At 43.5% G+C, this 20,601-nt stretch overlaps 1 protein-coding gene across 6 annotated transcripts in view; it reads left to right on the top strand.

Annotated features, from left to right (window-relative positions):
• Nucleotides 1–20,601, top strand: part of ccdc30 (coiled-coil domain containing 30) — a 34,549-nt gene that overhangs the window by 3,928 nt on the left and 10,020 nt on the right. For 4 of the 6 annotated variants that reach the window (XM_080762934.1, XM_080762935.1, XM_080762932.1 and 1 more), the window contains exons 5-21: nt 2,398–2,588; nt 3,158–3,247; nt 3,680–3,757; nt 5,624–5,771; nt 6,168–6,239; nt 6,457–6,572; nt 6,692–6,822; nt 7,154–7,346; nt 8,703–8,801; nt 11,150–11,275; nt 11,829–11,966; nt 13,201–13,379; nt 14,319–14,622; nt 16,527–16,649; nt 17,352–17,522; nt 17,950–18,159; nt 19,014–19,171. In XM_080762934.1, the coding sequence (XP_080619060.1) occupies nt 2,398–2,588; nt 3,158–3,247; nt 3,680–3,757; nt 5,624–5,771; nt 6,168–6,239; nt 6,457–6,572; nt 6,692–6,822; nt 7,154–7,346; nt 8,703–8,801; nt 11,150–11,275; nt 11,829–11,966; nt 13,201–13,379; nt 14,319–14,622; nt 16,527–16,649; nt 17,352–17,522; nt 17,950–18,159; nt 19,014–19,171 (2,527 nt within the window). The remainder of the gene's footprint in view (nt 1–2,397; nt 2,589–3,157; nt 3,248–3,679; nt 3,758–5,623; nt 5,772–6,167; nt 6,240–6,456; nt 6,573–6,691; nt 6,823–7,153; nt 7,347–8,702; nt 8,802–11,149; nt 11,276–11,828; nt 11,967–13,200; nt 13,380–14,318; nt 14,623–16,526; nt 16,650–17,351; nt 17,523–17,949; nt 18,160–19,013; nt 19,172–20,601) is intronic. The other 2 variants (XM_080762933.1, XM_080762937.1) reach the window with 2 other exon arrangements.

The following is a 20,601-nucleotide window of genomic DNA, read 5'->3' as shown; positions in this document are numbered from 1 at the left end:
AGACATATACAAATACGGTATACACTATCTATGCAAAATAAAAATCATCAAATACCGACTTTAACTTTTTTACAGGGACCAGTATTGAATTGCGAAGTGTTCTTCGAGAGTGGTTTTGAAGGAGGATAGGGATTCACATTGCCTATACCAACGGCTGTTGGTAGGGCATTTCAAATTTTTGTGGCATAGGAGCTAAATTTATTTAGTTAGTTTTACAATTGAAGTTAAATGGTTTTTTTCCCCCCCATGGCCCTGCATACTGTTGTAAATTAGTGTCACTCATTTATTCATTCATTCACTAATTCACTCACTCATGGAACACTAGATGGATGGTGAGTACTTACTTGTCCAATGACATGCTTGCATGCAAATTATGGTTGGTGCTCTTCCAACCGCGTCCTTTCATGTAAATTACTTGGCGCAATGGTGTCAGTGCTTTGTCCAATTACGTGTTTCGTGCAAATGAAGTTCAGTCAGCCACTAGGTTTCAGTCATCCTCCAGGTTCTGCAGCGATATTCATGTAAAGCACAACCACAGGGATAAAGACATGCAGAACAGATTAAATAAAACTGAGCCCAGCAAGCATTGTGATCAGCTCCTCTTGCCCAACCTACAGTACTACTGCTGTTAGATAAGATCTGAAGATACAAATAAAATTAAGTATTTAAATAAAACTGAGCCCAACGAGCATTGTGATCATCCCTTCTTGCCCAACCTACAGTACTAGTGCTGTTAGATAAGATCTGAAGATACAAATAAAATTAAGTATTTAAATCCTAAATCATCTTTGAATAATCTTGATAATAATAGTCATACTTTGAAATAATTGTAAATTTGATGTGATTTGGCCGATGCAAAGCTAGTAGCTACCATGTCTGTGATGAACAATACATTTATAATAATTATAATAATGTAGCTTGCACTACTAGCCGATACCAGTGGGTGACTCAGGGAGTTCCATTAGGAATGCAGTCGGCGTGTCCCGGTCATGACTCATGGTGGCTGTTGATGCCACTGCTGCTGTTATGATTGATCCAACGGTGGCTGGAACAGACTGTAGCTTTGGATGCTGCTGTTGTTTATTAACAGCACTTGTTTAGCGAGAGGAAAAGAGAGATGACATGGCTCGACTGGCACATGTTCTCTGATGAATTGAAAATGGTGGACCCTGTTGTAAATGAGTGTAATGCTTAATCATGGATCGTATTGACTTGTGCTTTCATTTCATTCTTCTGCATACTTTTTTTTCAATCAATCAATCAATCATCAATGAATTCTCAACACCGTTGCCTCCAGTAGAACTGTTTGTTTTCAGTAGAACCAACTTTACAACATAGAATTGGTTCATTTATGACTGTATTAACATTTCTTTCTAAACGGATTGCTTTAGTGTTACACTGCAGAGCACCTAATAGATGGCATGTGTCAGGAGGACATTGTTTTGATCATGTTATTTTTTATTCATGACAAATGTAGAATCAGATACTGACGTCTTTTGTTCATACAAACTGCCAATAAATATTTGATATGGGGAAATATATAATTAAATGAATGCGCCGTGGCTTTGTTCCCTCAGCCACAGGTCATAAGATTTTATGAGAGAATGGACAGCCCTAATACCGGTATGGTTGAGCAGAATAGGTACTGAAGACTACAATAAGTATTGGCTTTTTAATGATATTCACTCTGTAAATTGTTCTTTAATTCAGTCTATTACAGTGAAGCACTGATTAACTATACCACTACACTACTTCGTGTTGAAAGAATTATTTTGGACACAATTTTCCAAGGACCAAAGATTCTGGAATTGTGCAAAGTCTGAAAAAATCTAGGAAAAACAACGCCCTCTTTTCCTTGAATTTGACAGTTTGTCTCGAGAGACTATGCCCTGAGTGACACAAGAACGTGTACATGTACACGGTGTAGAATATGCTTCAATTTGAATAACAAATAATACCGGTATGTATTATTATTATTATCTGGACCTTGATCCAGATCCAAGAAGGTACATTAGAGTTCTAATTATTAATAATGAATTCTCTTATTAATAATAAAACAATTCTGTTCTGTTCTGTCTATTTGTGTATTTATCTATTATGAAGATGGTGCTGACTAGCGTTTCACTTTTACTCTGCGATAGAGTTCTCATAAATTCTGCCCAAACATGACCCGACATGACCCAACGTTTAAGCGCCAGGTTGGGCAAAACAAATTATGCTAATTATTCGGGCCGTGCCTTGGGCCGGACCACTTAGGACTCAGTTAAGCCGGGCCTTAATTTTCAGGACCGTTGAGAATTCTAAGGTACATGTTGTGGAGCCTAATCCATGACACTCATTTTATTGCAATCCATGACACTCATAATCTTGCAATCCATGCCACTCATCTTCTTGCAGAAGGCCAGGGCAAGGAGCTGGTTGAGCTGTTGGCCCAGGAGGGTCTGGGAGAGATGGGCCTGAGTGGGCCCAGTGAGCAGGTGGCATACCTGCTGGTGGAGAGGGCTACGCTCCTGGAGAGGCTGGAGGCTGCTGAGAGGAGGCTGGACAGCCAGAGCCTCACAGGCAACCTGAGGGAGGTTCATCTGCAGGTAGGTACCACACCCATTCACTTAAGTACAATGTTTTAGGTATTTGTACTATTTCCATTTTCCAATACTTTTACTTTTACTCCACTCGGGGGCAAATATTGTACTTTTACTCTATTTATTTGAAAACCTTAGTTACTTGGATTATTACAACACATACATTAAATACCACTCATTTTCAACATTTAACTATGTCATTAAGCTGTTAAATAATACACACTTCAGCCCTATATACATGTCGCCCATTTGAAAATAGCCGATCTACAAGCACACAATTCGTCGCTATGCGACACATAGATAGCTTGTAGATCGGCTATTTTCAAAAGATTATTATACATTTGAAAACTTGAAATGAGACATTCTGCACAATGAGTACATTTTACTTTCGGTACTTTAAGTACATTTTGATACCAATACTTTTGTACTTTTACTCAAGGGTTGAATACTAATACGTACAATATACACAACACATTTGATTTGAAAACCCGAAATAGACAGATTTGAGTAAAAAGTGATGCTATAAAGTCAGAGATGAATTTGTCTTTTGTTATTCTACCATACCATCTTGACAGGCGGAGCTGGAGCATGTCCATCACACACTGGGAGACGAGCTACGGCAGCAGAGAGAGGACATGCTGCAGACCAAAGATAGCATGACTAAGGTGAGGAGACTCCATTTGAACCCTGGTGGTTTAGATGAGGCTCAGGACTAGCTTGGAAACCAGATGAATCTACCACAGGAATTACAAAAAGAATGCCCTGGGCAGTGATATTAGTCAGGCTATGCCAGGTTAAATCAGGACAGGAGTGTTTCTCTTTGGTTTGGATGCAGACCTGGGGCCGTTTCACTGTCAACTCATAATATCAACATGAGGAAACCACATTTCACGTGGAGCAATCATTATGAAACGGCCATTAGGTCAACAGTTATTTGACTGTCCAGTAACCCTAACGTTACAGGTTTGATAGCAGCAACAACAGCAAAAATGGTGCGTGTGTGTGTGCGTGTGCGTGCATGTGTGTGGTATAATGGTGTAAAGTTGTTAATCAACCAAATTGTGTCATGTTGTACAGCAGCCTATCTCTCTCCTCAGCAGTCTTCGTGTCAGAGTCCATGGAAGAAGCTGTTTGGTCCACGCAGGTCTGCTCAGAACAAACACAGTGGTGCCCCCGTATGTCCTCCACCATACAGCTATATCCAAACCACTAACACTGATGCCACCCGACTGTGTGGCTTGTTTTGATGCATTTACTACTACCAGTTTTTATACACTCAAACTGAGACAGTCTTATTGATCCCGGTATGCCCCACTGTCTGTACCGCTACTGAACCACAGCACCTGTTTCACTAACAGATTGCATGACAAGGGTGAAATGTGAGGAATGGAAATCGTCAGCATGTTAATTGGCAAGAGCATGTCCATCGTTGGCTGAATGTAATCCTTCTCTCAGGTGTATACCAAATGCTGGGCAATGGGAATGTGGTTTCTTCTCCCTCTCATTTTCCTAAATCTCCTTCTCCAGGCCCTCAGTCAGTGATGACGGCTCCCAGCCCCGGTAACGCATGTCTCTTAAATCAACACATTTAACCAGATGTGCCAACCACGCACGTACAAGACTAACCACTTGAATCCCTAGAATAAAGATGGGCATATAAACAGACCTTTATTGATCCTGGTGAGGAAATTCAGCTGCCAAATGCAGTACAGAAAAAGAAAAAAAACCGGGGCAAACCAAGCTCCCAGAGCGGCTGGGAAACGTTGAAGCCGCCCAACCCTACGGGCCAAAGCTGGAACTGCGGGTGGTTGTAGCATGTTAGTAACATGAGCAAAAGAGCAGCTGGGGTTTAACCAATTTGGACCTAGTGCAACCTATATGTTGTTATACCTTTCATGCTGGGAGCCACCGTGTGTCTCATACACCTCTCAACGCCAGTGAGAAACTTCTCTTGAAATGAATAGTGTGGGGCGGGGCTGTCTGCTCTCTAGTTTATAACTCTATGGTAGCAATCAATAGATTCTGGATGCTAATAGCAGTCATAAATATACAAAAGATACAATAATTACAGAAAGGGGTAGGTAGCAGCAGCATACTGATACTTGGAAAGTACTGCCAGACAGCCAGTTTACAGAACAAACATAATGCTAACTCCACATCTGGACTACATTATGTACAGTAAAGTACAGTATACTGTACGTACATTATTGCCATAGAAAAAGCGACACAACGTTTTGTGAACTTGTAGATCGGCTATTTTCGGCAACGATATTTGGCTTAGACTTGGGGGGGCAAAGGACAGGGCCTAGTAAAGACCCTGGGGGACTCCAGTCAGCCAAGTATATAGGATTAAAGCCCCCTTTACATGAGAGCGGTTTCCATAGAAAATGACAAAATAAAATCGTTTGCAGGGGTCTGTTTAGATGACAATGGCGTTTTCGGGGGTTGAAAACCTTCCAGAGTGGATATCTTTGAAAACGCTGTCTCTTCCCGTCTCCATGTAAACGTGCAAAACGGTGAATCCGCAAAACTTGCGACATCATGGCTCACATGGGCTCACAACGCTTAATTGTTATTAAATTGGTACAAAGCCGTAGGCCACATTTGGAGCAAGCACTCCCTTGCCCCGCTAATCCTACGAATACATACTAGCGATGGTGAATGTAAACCATGATATAAACAAACAGCCATGTGACAGGAAGTAGAACGGAACTGTGGTTCTAGTACATGCGTGACTGGTCTAGTGGTCTATCTGGCAGTGTGCCACCTAGCCACCTGTCGGTGTGCCACCTGTCAGTGTGCCACAGCCACCTGTCAGTGTGCCACAGCCACCTAGCCACCTGTCAGTGTGCCACAGCCACCTAGCCACCTGTCAGTGTGCCACAGCCACCTAGCCACCCGGCATGCACACTACAGCGTTTTCAATCACTGTTGCGTCTCCGTGAGACCGTTATCGTGTAAATGTGGCCTAAGTGGTTAAAGCACCGTGCCTCCTCCTCCTGCCGTACGTAACGTACCCAACCTCTCCTATTCTCCATCAGGTTCACAACGAGGAGCGAGGGGAGCGCCAGAGGCTGGAGCGTGACCTGGAGGAGGCCTCTCGGAGGCTGGCCATGGCCCACCAGGACATCCGCAGGCTGAACAATGAGCTGGACGCGGCCAGGAACAACAATGCTGTGATACTCAGTGGTACGTTTCCAAACCAGTCGGCGCATTCACATTTGTCACTTATTTTATTGATCGTCTAAACAAAGCATACATGGGCAACTGTATGCTGTCCCGGGGGGCTCTTGCGGCCCCTACCTTCACTTAATGCGGCCCACAGGTTAATATCCGAATACTGATGTATTATTCAGTTCATAAAGTTAACATTAGTATAAATGCATTTGAAATAAATACTGTAAATGAGCAGATCTACAAGCTGAAAACGCGGTGTACTGCGACACGTTTTGTGTAGCGATAGCAGACCACTATAATGTGTACAGGTATATTAGCCTATAAAGACATAAAATGGAATTAATCTGAAAGCTTTTAGTTCTCAAATAATCTCATTCTTAATAAATCATTTTGATTGCTAATCTTAAGGAGCTGACCTGGAGAGAACGGGCCAAGAGGTTGAAAACCTGAGGAAAGAAGTGGACAAACTGAAGCACTGTGGTGAGAGAGACTATGGGATTCAATTTACAACCTGAGGGTAGGGAATTAACATCATCCTCCAGTCAAAAGATGATAGCGACAGGACCGCGATGGGCTGTCAAAAACACAATCTTTGGTTAGAATTAGATTAAGAGTTATTCACGTTTTAAGATTTTTGATCCCATTAATTCAAATGGATGACATCCCAACCAGAAATGTTTGTTCTGTCTTGTCCCAGATATGGTGGAGCTGCAGAAAGCCAGAGAACGTAACGAGAGGCTGGACGCTGAGATCAGAGCTCTGAGAGAGAGGGTACGGACCTTGGACTCTGAAAAAAGAAATCTCCAAGAGACGGTTAGCAGTTAATGCATCACTTATTCCTAAATCAATCCAAACCTATAAAGTTAACATTATTATGATAGTATTATTTCAGCAAATGCACTTTGGACTTTTTCCTCCCCCAATGCCTCCAGATGGCAAAGAATGGCCTAGACCAAGACCACGCAGTCAAAGACACGGTTAAAAAGGACAAGACTAGTGGTGATGAGGCTCACAGCGACCTGACTGCCTCCTCAGCTGAAGACAAGGATGACATCCATAAACGGTACCAATACAAATACATTGATTTATTTGTAGTGAGACCATAGCCGATCTCCGATTTATGGAAAAGCAGAAGTGTTATCTGCCTGAAAAATGTCTATTTTGAACTTGTGGCAGGGAACGCCATTAGACTGTGCATCTGCCCGGCAGCCAATGTGTTTAATATCCTAAGGGATTCATATTGAATATTAGACACTGAAACAACCTCCTTGATGAAATGCAATCTCATTCAGTTGAGTTCCTAGTATGTCGCCCGTCCGTTCTGACTTCTATATCTCCATACATACCTCTGTCCTCCTTGGCCTCTCTGCCCTACCGACCGTTTGCGGGGCCAGGTGCCGCGAGGCGAGGGAGGACGGCCTGGTGCAGCTGCGAGAGCTGCAGCGGCGGCTCCAGAGGCAGCGCATGGAGCAGGAGGAGCTGGTGGAGAGGAACGAGGAGCTGGAGTCCCTGCTGGGCGAGGCCCAGAACGCCAGCAAGGAGGACAGGCAGCGCCACGAGGGGGAGGTGGAGGGACTGCACAGGAGGGTGAGGAGAATGAGGGGGAGGTGGAGGGACTGCACAGGAGGGTGAGGAGAATGAGGGGGAGGTGGAGGGACTGCACAGGAGGGTGAGGAGAATGAGGGGGAGGTGGAGGGACTGCACAGGAGGGTGAGGAGAATGAGGGGAGGTGGAGGGACTGCACAGGAGGGTGAGGAGAATGAGGGGGAGGTGGAGGGACTGCACAGGAGGGTGAGGAGGTGGAGGGACTGCACAGGAGGGTGAGGAGAATGAGGGGGAGGTGGAGGGACTGCACAGGAGGGGGAGGAGAATGAGGGGGAGGTGGAGGGACTGCACAGGAGGGTGAGGAGAATAAGGGGAGGTGGAGGGACTGCACAGGAGGGTGAGGAGAATAAGGGGAGGTGGAGGGACTGCACAGGAGGGTGAGGAGAATGAGGGGGAGGTGGAGGGACTGCACAGGAGGGTGAGGGGGAGGTGGAGGGACTGCACAGGAGGGTGAGGGGGAGGTGGAGGGACTGCACAGGAGGGTGAGGAGAATGAGGTGGAGGGACTGCACAGGAGGGTGAGGAGTGGAGCACTGCTAACTGAAGGTCACTGTGAGACATGTGAATAAAATAATCAGAATGTATTATTGTCACATCACAGTTTTAACAAGTAAAAAAAAGTGGGTGAAATTTCATTTGTGTGCATAGTGTTATTTTTCTAAGAAAGGGAAGAAGAGGGGGGGGGGGCATTCCACACAAACGGCACACTTGTAGGGTCTCTCTTAGCTCATTTACAAACGGCACAGCCATAGGGTCTCTCTTATCCTATTACAATACAAGTAAGGGGTTTCCAGATATTTACAAGCTTGTTTCACAAACGGCACAACCGTATCAAAGCGGTTTGATTTAGTATTGTTGAGTGCATCCTGAACGCCAGCTCCGACGAGCACACTTTTTTTGTTTATTTATACAGGACTAGTATTACCAGAAAACCTTCAGTCCAGAAAATGTCCAGGCAGATGGCAGATTCAGATTACATTACAATTAGTATTAGGCAATAATTCAAATTACAGGACGATTAATCCAGCCAAGGCATCAACCTGCACATCGGGAGCCATTGGGGGTTCAGCGTCTTGCTCAAGGTCACTTTGACACTAACTCTGGGGGAGCCTGGGGTCGAACTGGGAACCTGACAGTTCCCGTCCGGCCGCTCTAATGCTCTTAATGCTTGTGGAGAAAAGAACAACAAAGGCGTTGGTTTCTGAGAAGCTAATAAGCTTCTAGTCCTCGACTAGAATACCACTCTAATGATAATACAGTCTGAAACCAGGCTTTAAAGGATGTCTGGGAATGTTGACTCTCTGTTGACTTGACTAATTATTACGTGCTGTTCCTACAGATCAAAAGTCTGGAGGTAGAACTGAAGAAGCACGGTGTCCAGGACAAGATGCTGAAGGATGGAGATGGAGGCAAAGAGACTGAGTCGTTATTACAACAGGTCAATTTCTTTCTTTCTTTTAACCACTTTTTTTTATATACTGTTTTTATTAGGCATTTTTTGTATATGACAACTTCAGAGTATTATTGACAATGATAATAAGTAATTCAGTTATATAAAATGGAAAATAATAATGTCAGGTAATGTAAATTCCACATACAATACATAATAAAAAAGATATATAAATGTGATAAACACATCAGTCTGCGAGCCAGTAGAGTCACATATTTTACCATGTTATATTGGAAAGTAGACAGTTTGACCCCGGGCCCCGTGACTCCCATAATTGCTGTCAGTGGATCCGGGTCAAAAGGTCTTCCAACAATGTCTGACAGTGATTTAAATATACTTTGCCAATATGATCTTAGTTTAGTGCAATGCCAGAACATATGAGCTAGAGTGGCCGGCGACTGGCCACATCTGTCGCAGGCTGGATTCACATTTGGATACATTCTGTTGAGTTTTTCCTTTGACAAATGTAACCTGTGTAATATTTTAAACTGTATAAGACCGTGCCTGGCACATACTGAAGAAGAGTGCACAAACTTTTGAGATGTAGACCATTGCTCGTCAGTGATAGATATTCCTAAGTCGTTTTCCCAAGCAGTTTTTAAATACTCCAAGGAGGCATTATTATCTAAACATGAGAGAGAATTATAAATAATAGAAACACCTCCTTTGAGCAATGGGTCAGGTAGAAATATAGATTCCATTGATGAGTTGGGAGGTATATTTGGAAATGAAGCAGTGTGTTGTGTTAAAAAATGAATTTGCGTCGTATTTGTTCAAAGGGCGGAAATAGATCTTTGAAGGAGTGAATAGCATTTCTATGCCACATTTTAAATAATGAGTCAGAGAGGGACGGTAAAAAAGCATGGTTAGCGACCAGTGGTGCGCGCACAGAACCCGGGTGCCAACCGAAATGCCTTCGTATTGAGAGCCAAATTTTGAGAGAATGCGAGACTATGGAATTCTTTGGCAACTTAGTATATCTTGAGGCCACTGGGGAAAAGATTAAAGCTGACAACGATGTTGGGGGACAACATTGACCTTCAATAAATGCCCATGTAGGCAATTGATCTTGGAGCCAAAATGAGAGCGCACGTAAATTACACGCCCAGTAATAGAGTTTGAAGTTAGGTAATCCCATTCCGCCATCTGATTTAGGCCAAAAAATCCTTCCTTATTCGGGGGTGTTTCTTATCCCAAATGAACTTGGAGATAATTTTATCCAGATTCTTAATCTTTTAACCACTTTAACCATTATTTTAAACTAGCTATTTTAGCTATTTTTGAAAAAATCATGAAAATGTGGTGCAAATCTTTGAATATATCTTTCACAGTGAACGTTTTAACTCAAGTCTTTGCTTCTGGAGGGGTCCCTGAAACAACATATTTTCAGATGAAGGTCCGGTGGCCAAATACATTTGGGGCCTTGACATGAAATAGTTTGAGCACCATTGATATAGAAACAGGTTTTTCAGAAAACTGTTTCAAAAGATTTGTAGTATCGGCCTCAGTGCAGTGGAACTCTATAATTCCAAGTAACAGAACCCGACCATATTTCTTCGTAAAATATATGGAATTGTAGTGTCCTGCTGTTTTATAATTAACCACTTAACCCATATAAACTTGTTGACCCGGGTTCCTAGGGTCTATACTTGGTACCCTCCTTTTCCCCCTCTACACCAAATATCTTTGCCTATTGTGACGTGCCCAGAACAGACACACCAGGGTTAAAGTGGTAAATGTGCTGGCAAACCAACACAGGGAAACTACCACAAACTGCACTTAAACGGGAATGGATGTGGACCCAAAACGAAATAAAACAATAAAACGCTCATCACAATCCAGCTGCTATGTCTTTCCCTCTCTCTGCCCTCAGCTTCCTGACTCTCCAAGTAAAGGGAAGAATGTAAAAAAGGAATGTAATTCCTTAGGTGATTGTATTGTCAGTACTATCTCAAAAAGGTTCTACATCAGTTAGAATTAATATGATTATTATGATAAATAAAACTGCAAACCGTGACAAAAAATGTTTGCAGCATTGTAAACTGCACTATACTGGTAGTTATACTGGCATTATAACCAAGACCAAAATAGGGCTGAATGTAGAGCAAAACGACTCAATCTTCCCTGAACTGCTATTGCTTGCTGCCTGCATAACATTTCAGAGAAAACACTCCTCAGCCACAAGAAGTTATGTACAGTATGCACTATGCACAAATAGAATTCTTGAAACTGACTCGCTTGTGTAATCTCATTTCACTACGTTATTAAATAGTTATTTATGTTATATGATCCACTTTTTGACCTGACTGTGTTTTGTGACATTTTGTGGGCAGCAGCTGAGAGGCGGTAACCAGGAGAGAGTGGCTCTGCTAGAGGCTCGCCTCACTGAGGAGAAAGACTGGAGGAAACAGCTGGAGGTGGACCTCAGTGCTGCCCAGGCCGCCCTTAAAAAGGACAAAGAGGTGACACCATTTTGGTCCAGTTTTCCACGTCTTTGTTTCTGTGCCACCAAACGAAAACACTGCTTCTAGAACAGAAATTGCTATGAAAGTGAAAAATAACTTTAATTTCAGTGTTTACACCAAAACACGCAGGCCTCAAGTTTGTTTCTGCAAAACGCCCGGTCTGCAGAAGAGTAGACACCACCTGATAATGTGAATTCACACGACCGGGATGGTTTTCCAGGCTATTGTTAGTGCCTGTGCGGAGCTCTGAGAAAACACGGAGCTTGGTTGTTATTGCCCAAGTGCATCATCGAAACTAGAGGTCATTAAGTAAGATAAATCAAATAGAACTTTATTGATCCCTGGAGTGAACATCAGCTGTGTGTAGTTTACTAGTTTTCAACACTGAAAATAGAATTGCTACCCAACAACATAAAATTACAGATTAATCACTGCTGGACTATGATGGCATGTTATGCGTCAAGGTGTTTATACCTACTAGCCTCTGAAGAACACAGATTTGCTGTTTGGTTATAATTCACACATTTCCTTATTCTCCTACTTACCTCAGGCCTTGCAGATCGGTGAGAGAGAGCTGAAGAAGCTGAGGATTGAGGTCAACGGCCTAACGACTTCATGTCAACAAGGGAAAACCCTCATCAAAAGTCTCACACAAGTTAAGGGAGAAAAGGCAATTCTTGAGGAAAAGGTTGGTTAAATTAGCTTTTCTTAAGCTGCTTTTTTTGTAAAGGTGCTATTTTTTGCCTATTTTGGATACTAGTAAACACCAATTAAGCAATATTACACGAGAGGGGGTGGTTTAATGTCATTAATGCACAACCTTGGACCTTGGCAATTGGGAACAACATTAGTGGCCAGTTCTCCAAAAGCATCTGATGCAGATAACATGCTATTTTTCATGTACATCACCCAGCAGATTGATTCCCCATGATTTTACATGTGAAACTAGTAAACTTTTTGCAGTCATGTTTCCGGAAAAAGTAGTAGTTTTCTGTTAACACAAACAATGGCTGTACCATTATTTTTATATCTACTCTGTGTGTACGGTCTTGCATTGATTATCATCATATAGGACTAGCCATAAAGAGTTCTTACTTTCTTTTGGGGGGTGAGGGTATTTTTGCCTTTATTGATAGATATACAGTAGGTTGACAGAAAACGGGGAGAGAGATGGGGGGGGGGGGGGGGGAGGGGTGAGAAGGCAGCAAAGGTCGTTGGGATCAGGACTGGAACCCGTGACACGCTGTCAGGCTAGATTAGATCAGGACTGGAACCCGTGACACGCTGTCAGGCTAGATTAGATCAGGACTGGAACCCGTGACACGCTGTCAGGCTAGATTAGATCAGGACTGGAACCCGCGACACGCTGTCAGGCTAGATTAGATCAGGACTGGAACCCGCGACACGCTGTCAGGCTAGATTAGATCAGGACTGGAACCCGCGACACGCTGTCAGGCTAGATTAGATCAGGACTGGAACCCGCGACACGCTGTCAGGCTAGATTAGATCAGGACTGGAACCCGCGACACGCTGTCAGGCTAGATTACCCGCCTTGGTGCCAGGACCACTACGCCGGCCCGGCACGAGTCCAACATTTCTTCCATTGCCAGAAGTTCATTGTAACCAATGGCGGCGTGGATGGGCTTGTAGATGGCTGCCTTGACTGCATCACAGTAAATGCCCCGAGATGCATACAGCAAACAGATTAGACACATTTATACTTCGATGTGGATAAGGTGATTTCCAGCGTAAAGAACCCTACTGTAATAATTGGTTAATTCCTCAATGTGGGATATTTCTTTGTCAGTTGCCCCTGATTTAGGAGGGGACCACCCAACATGACCTCATTCTCCCCTATACTGTATATATGTCACTCTACCGTTCATTCTCTCTGTCTCTCTCCATCTCTCTCTGTTTTTCAGGTGGCCCAGTTGGAGCGCGCCCAGGGCCGACTGCAGGGCGAGTTAGAGCGTCAGAAGGACAGTGGCCGGGCACACGAGGACCTGCAGGAGAGCAGGCTGCGGGTGGAGCATCTCCAACAGCAGGCTGATAGGCTGAGTGCTGAGCTCACCAGCCTCCAGTCAGAACACAACACACTGAGGTTGCTATTAGGTTTTGTTCCTACATGAAGCCCCGATCCGATTCCGATCATTTGATTTGAGTATCTGCCGATACAGACTTTTCCCGATCCAATATATTTCCACACTCACTCTAGAGCCGGCCACATTTCATGTACTGTAGGGCAGAAACCTCTTATCTCCATATTCTAAAACAATTTATGTAATTAATGTCCTACTTTGTCATTCTATGTCACACAAAAGTAGCAAATATAGATGAACTTCTAGATGCTCAAAACGCATCACAGTGCGACACGTTTTTGAAATTGTGGATCGGCAATTTTTTTGCTATCTTTAATTGTAATCCTGAATAATGTTTTTGCTATATTTGAATTGGAATCCTGAAAAGTAAAAATGTTATATCAAATGCATTTAGTTATACTTTTTTAACTTAAATACAAATATATTGGACATAAAAAAGACTATACAATTTTAATACTAGTCTTGAAGCTACTAATATAGACTGAAGTAATTCAAGTAGGTCATGTTTGGAATTGTAACCTTATTAAGTGATTAAGTGAAGGAGGTGGGGGCTGCATTTGGGATATATGGGATATGTGGGTTGAAATTGGTGTAAGGGGACACCCTGTAGCCAAGTATAAAAATAAATTGCAGCTTCAAAGGTTGTGTTAATTGACCATGTAGAATAATCTGCCATTGCCAAAGGTTGCTTGTTTCTCAGCCAAATGATTAAACAGGATTTGGAACACATGCCGTATGTAAACTTACTCGATGCATTTAGTCCTAAGTAGTCTACACTTTGTTTACTGATTTCTTGCAATCCAACATATTAACTATGTAGATCATGTGTTATTTTTGCAATTTTTTGGAAAAAAAAGCTATGAGAGAATTCCAGATTCTAAATTTGTCTGCCATGCTTGTTTCAACACATCTACACACATGCACGCCTGTGGGCCTCGTAGGGATGAATTGGCTGCCGAGCGGCTGCAGAGCAGCGAACTGCAGACCCAGCTGAGCTCCAGGGTGCAGGAGAAGCTGGCGGTGGAGGCGGACAGGGACCGCTTGGGCCTGGAGGCGCAGCACCTCCGGGATCAGCTCCAGGAGAGGGACCGCTTGGGCCTGGAGGCGCAGCACCTCCGAGATCAGCTCCAGCGTCAGCAGGAGCTCATCTCGTCCAGACAAGAGACGGAGCCAGAGCCATTCAGAGCTCCCACGGAGTCTAGTCCTAGTCCAGGGGGGAAGACTGTGGATGAGGGCCAAGATCAGGTACCTGGATGGCATAGATTTAACCTCTTAACCCATTTTGACCTGAGATCAGATTCTAAAAATGTCTTCTACATCCTAACAGTTTTCTGAAAAAGCTATGTTTCTATGTCAGTCGATTTTTCATAAATAGGAGATCTACAAGCTCGTAGCGCTATGAGTTTGTAGATCTGCAAAATGATCTTGTAGATCTGCAAAATGGGTTAAACCCTATACTTTTTAAATATTTGTTTAGAGAACTAAACGTGACATCATGTGGCAGCCAAGTCTATGGACTTTGTTTAACCCATTGATGCCTGAGGCCGAATCTGGGAACGCCTTCTAGGGCCTGACCTAAGGTTTCTGAAAACCTTCAAATTCTGATGATTTTTTTTTTAAATAGTTATGTTGCTACATGTATAGCAATAGCTGATGAGACACAGAGAGCACGGCCGGCATCAAGGGTAGAACAACGTATACGTTGCACCAGGTGTCAATGGGTTAACACGTTTTTGCCAGGGAGTGCCAAGCACATGAGGCCGATTTTACTCAGAAAAGCTCCGTCTTCCATTTCCCCCCAAAACCGGGAGGTGAAATCTTCCTACATCTACTACAGTACCTCACGCTAATAAGTCTGATCTGTCTTTAGAAGCGTTAATATTCTAAACGAGATGAAGTCAGAACATTAGAGTACTAAACCTGACGTCATGTGCCGTCAGGTACAAAGTTACAAAGGAGTGAGGTGCCCCTCACGTCACACAAGTGTGATTTTTCTTTTTCTGAAAGCTCACCTATTTAAGGCATACTAAGAATAGAACGCTAGGGTTTGTGTGTTTTTTAATTCAGTATGCCAAAATGTATTGGAATGGATAGACAGACAGTGTCCCTCTGTTTTGGACATTTTCTGCTTTGCTTTACATTCTTTTTTAACGGTATACTGAGCTGAAATAAGCATACACCTATATCCTAAAATGTGTCTGCAGAGACGCTGTATTTATTCTTTTTGAAAGTGTACCTGCTGTGTTCTGTGTGACGCCAATGATAGTTTACCACGTCTACTCTGCAGCCTAAACCACTGCATGCAGCATCTCATGGCGTTCAAACAAGCTACAGTAGCTAGACTAGCGGGAGCAATGCTTAAAAATTTACCCAGTGCCAAATCTACGGTATAGTTCCAAAATGTGAGGAGCAGGCCTTTGCCTATTGGCTGGAATAGATAGGCTAATGTGTAATAGGCTAAATACACATTAGGATAATGTGTATTTTGTAGATCTTTTCTTTTATATGTATTATGCCTGTTGGTTTAAATTGTACACGCATAGAAGCAAGAACCTAATGTCTAGTAATGGACATTCATATATTGCATGCTAATTAACACCAATACCTCTTGAATCTTTTAAGCCCCTGGCCTATATAATATAGCTGATCTAGAAGCTCATTGTGAGCTTGTAGATCGGCTAAATTTGCCGATTAACAGTGGTCAATATGTGTGTAGTTAAATATTAGAACAGTGGTATTCAACCAGTAGTCCGGGGACGACCACTCGACCAGTGGTCCTTTAGGGGGTTCCAGGTGGTCCCACAGCTAAATAATGGATAGTTGGTAACCAAATGGACCCTTATAGATCTTTAACTCTTGAGAGCGTAAAATTTAATTTAGAATTTTATGCTATCAAGAGTAAAACTATTGTTAAACGTCTGCATTACTTAATTTACAAGAAGTCAACACGTTTGCCTATGGTACCAACATCATTCAATACAGGACGAAATATTATCCATACGACAACAAAATGCTTTAGTTTTGGGTCTTAGAGAAGCTAAAGGTCATCAAATGGTGTACGACGTGGCTCAAATGTCGAATAAGTAATGGGCCTTGATGTGAAAAAGGTTGAAAACCACTGTATTATGTTTGTTGTGTTCCGTTCCTAGATATCGCTTGCGAAGCGGGAACTGAGTGGTCTTCAGGTCACCCTGGTTAAGGAGAGGCAGCTGGCCTCTCAGCACCAGCTAGCCCTGCAGGCCCAGGTCTACGAAGCCCAGGCACACACCAAGGTCAGTACATCTACTCATATTTACTGTAATCAATATCTGAAAACGGCTTCCAGTCAACACCAAGCACAGCTGTTTGTACATATTATTATGGCCTAATCTAATATACAGATCTACAGATCTTTGCTGCACATTTCTTTGAGGTGATTTATACTTGGGTTTCGTGCCAAAATAGCCACTGGGCCAGGCGTTATGAGCTTGTAGATTTGATGTTTTTGACACACCTCACTGATGCACAACTAAGTATAAATCAGGCTATAGTTGTTTTGTTTTTTTTTATCCCACGATTTTGCAACCCAGTTTTTTCACCCAGTGCAATTATCTAATGTAATCCTGGGTGCTACACTTCCTCTGCCAACCGGGGGGGGCAGCGGACTGACCTCATGCCTCCTTCTATGCATGAGGAGTCCAAGCTGCTTCTTTTCACCTGACGGGGGAATTTCCCCGGCCGGAAGTGGAAGGAACACGTTATTCCAACCAGTTCCTTTCCCCTCCATCAGGCGCCCCGGCTTGCCAGGGGGAGGTAGTTTTAGAGACCAGGATTACTGCCCATAATCGGGCTATAGTTGATGTTGGACCTTGGGGTCTAGACTCTAGAACCATGTGTTTCTTCTGCATTCATCTACATTGCGGTGTAGATTCTACTGCACATGCTCTTCTTCCTTTTGTGAACGATCTCTCCTCGTGTCTCTCTCTCTCTATAAGTCCCAGAACTGTGTGCTGGTCCAGAAGGCAGAGGAGCTGAAGCAGCTGAAGCAGGACCTGCAGAGGGCCCAGAGCCTGTTCACCTCCGCAGAGAGAGAGCTGCGCTACGAGAGGGAGAAGAACCTGGACCTGAAGAGACACAATGCTCTGCTGGACCAGGAGAAGCTCAAGGTTAGAAAACACACACAGCAGACCTTAGTGAAATGGTTGAAGGTGTTTATTGTCCCATAGCATTCACATGAAATACAGTTGGGTAGCAGAGGCAGCACTGGACAACAACATTTGAATAAGACATGATAGAATAATAGTAGTATGATAGTATAAATTCTATGTATAAATGGCACGGCATGGGACTTTAGCATTATGCCATTAATGAATCGACGAGCTCTGAGAGATAATTGGCCTGGATAAATGTCTTCAGTATTACCGTAGGTTCAACCAGCCCAAGATAAAGCATTTAAGCAATATACACAAAATTGGATTGTACTGCATAATAGTGTGTAGAAGTTCAGGGATAAGGGGTAAGACGGCACGCAAGATAGCGCCCTTAGTGTACTCTGACACACCAGTATCATGGTGATGTGCTTCCCCTCCCCAGCTGTGTGCGGAGCTGAAACAGGCCCAGACCAAGCTGGTCCAGACGGAGCAGAACATCCACGGCAAGACGAGTGAGACGGAGCGTCAGCAGCACAGGATCAGAGAGCTGGAGCTGGAGCTGGCACGCAGCACCTCGAGCCGCAGTGCCACCACCAGCCTGCAGGAGGAGCTGCAGGCAGAGAGGGCGCGTCTCATCGCAGCTGACAAAAAGGTTAGGGTTTTTAGCCCCTGGAGTCCTGTAGTGTAAAGCACATGCTTTTTGTCAAGAAAATCACCAGACGGCATCAGCCTTTTTGTCAAAAGTGTTCTGTCATGCAGTTTCTTTTTTCCTTTCTTTTTTTTCAGGTATTGTTCCTAATACAACATGCTCCATAGTCCATACATAGGCCTTTTCACTGACGCGGCTAGTATTTCATTTTCAATGAGAGGCGTCCGTTTATTTTCGTGCAGACGCCCACGACTGACTAGACGTGGATTGTGTTGAGCTTTTTGAGGGGCTATGCCCAGCTTTCCGGGTTTGTGCGAACACAAACATTGGCTGATCACCCCATAGCGATGATTTGACTGGCTGAGAAAAGTACATATTGAAGCAAAAGTGAGGGCAGAAAAGTGAAGACGGAAAATTGAGGACGCAAATTGTGATTGGCCAGAATGAGATGATGTATATAAGAGCGCCCTTTTTTTATATATATCTTTTTTCGCTACGCGAGTTGTGCCCCTCATGAGCAGACCTGTCGTTGATCCAGTCGACAACTCCCCGTCTGAAAAGACCTATACACTGAGCAGCTTCTCTGTAATGGTTAAGTGAGCTCGTTGAAGAATCTGTCCTACTAGTGTTGTATGACTGTCTACATCAGTCCACTGGATCAACAACAGGTCTGCTCATGAGGGGCGCAACTTGCGTAGCGGAAAAAAAAATATATATAAAAAGAATCACACCCGTGTCCCACAAGCAAACATCAATTTGGTTGCAGACAGAGTTTAAATGAAAGACAACAATAAAGGGGAGAAGTGAATTCCACGGTGCTGTTCTCCCCCCCCCCCCCCCCCCCCCCCATGTGACAGGTGCTGGACATTCAGCAGCAGCTAAAGGCTGCTCAACACCAGCTGCGTATGGAGGAGGCTCGGGCCGGCGAGAACAACCGCCTAGAGAGGGACAGCAGGGACCTCTCTGACACTCTGTCAGCCCTGAGAGCTAAACAACAGGAGGAGCACATCACCAGGTCTCAACAACACGCTCCAAAACTGTCTCCTCACATCATAGTCTCTGTGCTCATCCATTGGGCTTCTCTCCTTTCTCTTTTCATAATCTTAAGCTAGCTAGTAGCTACACTAAACAGATGCATATAGGACGAGTTGTACTTACTGTACTACCATCGCTCCCAACATGCGTGGCCGGTTACAACTAATCCGTGACCGGGTTAAAACTCACCCATGGCCCCCGACATGTGTGACAGGTTAAAACTAACCCGTGGCAGGTTAAAACTAATCCGTGTTTCCTGCCATGCGTGGCAGGTTAAAACCTGTGGCTTCCTGTGAGGTTAGGTTTAGGGTATGATTTTTGGGTAGGATGTTGGACTAATGCCTGGCAGTCTGTTAGTACGTCGGACAAAACACATGCACCCTGCCTGGAGGGCCTGAAATGTCCACCAAATCAGTCAATGCTAAACATTCTCTGTGCTGTCACTCTTAATTAGCACAAGGAATTACCATACGTGACATTTTGAAATGAGTAAATATGTTTTCTAATGTTCAATATATGAAAATATTTCAAATATTTACTTGTAACTGCTACGTTATTGCTATAGCACTCTGACCCCTTTTCCACCGGTTGGTTCCCAAAGGGAACTGGTTCAGTTCTTTCTGGTTCTTAGTCCATCAGCCAGAGCTCCAAAATCGGAACGTTAATTATGAATTGAGTGGGCAAAACTATACCTAAATTGTTTGTAGGATCAATATGAGTAAATTAATATATGATAACTATTCCACAGTATTCCACAATTAACATTCCAATTTTGGAGCTCTGGCTCATGGACTATTGGACTAAGAACCACAAAGAACTGAACCTGGTTCCCATCAGGAACCAACCGGTGGAAACGGGCTCTCTGTGTGCTCCAGTACTGGCACCGTCCTTATGCCCTGTGCCCACAAGGTGGTGCCGTGCCTCTCTATTGGCTAGTAGGAACTGATCTTTGCTCTCATGGGTTGCTAAGCGACCGACTACTAGAAGCCTCTTTAAAGCAAAGCGCTCTTTTGTTGAGGCTCAAATCCATTTTTGATTGCTAGTGCTGCAAGGGTTAAAACACGGTATGTTCTCAGTGATATTATTTCCATTGACGATAAAGCGAAAAAGAAGCTGTTTGAATAGTGAATAGTGATTCATCTTTGGCACATAATGTATGCCTGTAAATTACCATATCATTGTTAGGTTAGTTTATGTTCTATTTACAGATTTAAGAATCAAGGACCCCAATATTGATATGCGTTTGTCCAGATTTGTCAATGTTCTAAAAATGAAAAAGAATGCTATAGAAAATAGCATAGTTAAAAGCTCACAACGCATTGTCGGCTTGTAGATCAGCTATTTTCCAATTGCTGAGAAATAATAGTTTAAATTGTTCTTCATTTTTCTGGGACCCCTGGAGGTCCCTGG

This window comes from Protomyctophum bolini (genome assembly GCF_963924005.1).
Source record: "Protomyctophum bolini genome assembly, chromosome: 5".
NCBI classification, from domain to species: domain Eukaryota; kingdom Metazoa; phylum Chordata; class Actinopteri; order Myctophiformes; family Myctophidae; genus Protomyctophum; species Protomyctophum bolini.
Note: the sequence above shows the minus strand (reverse complement) of the source record. Positions and strands in the feature narration are given on the sequence as shown.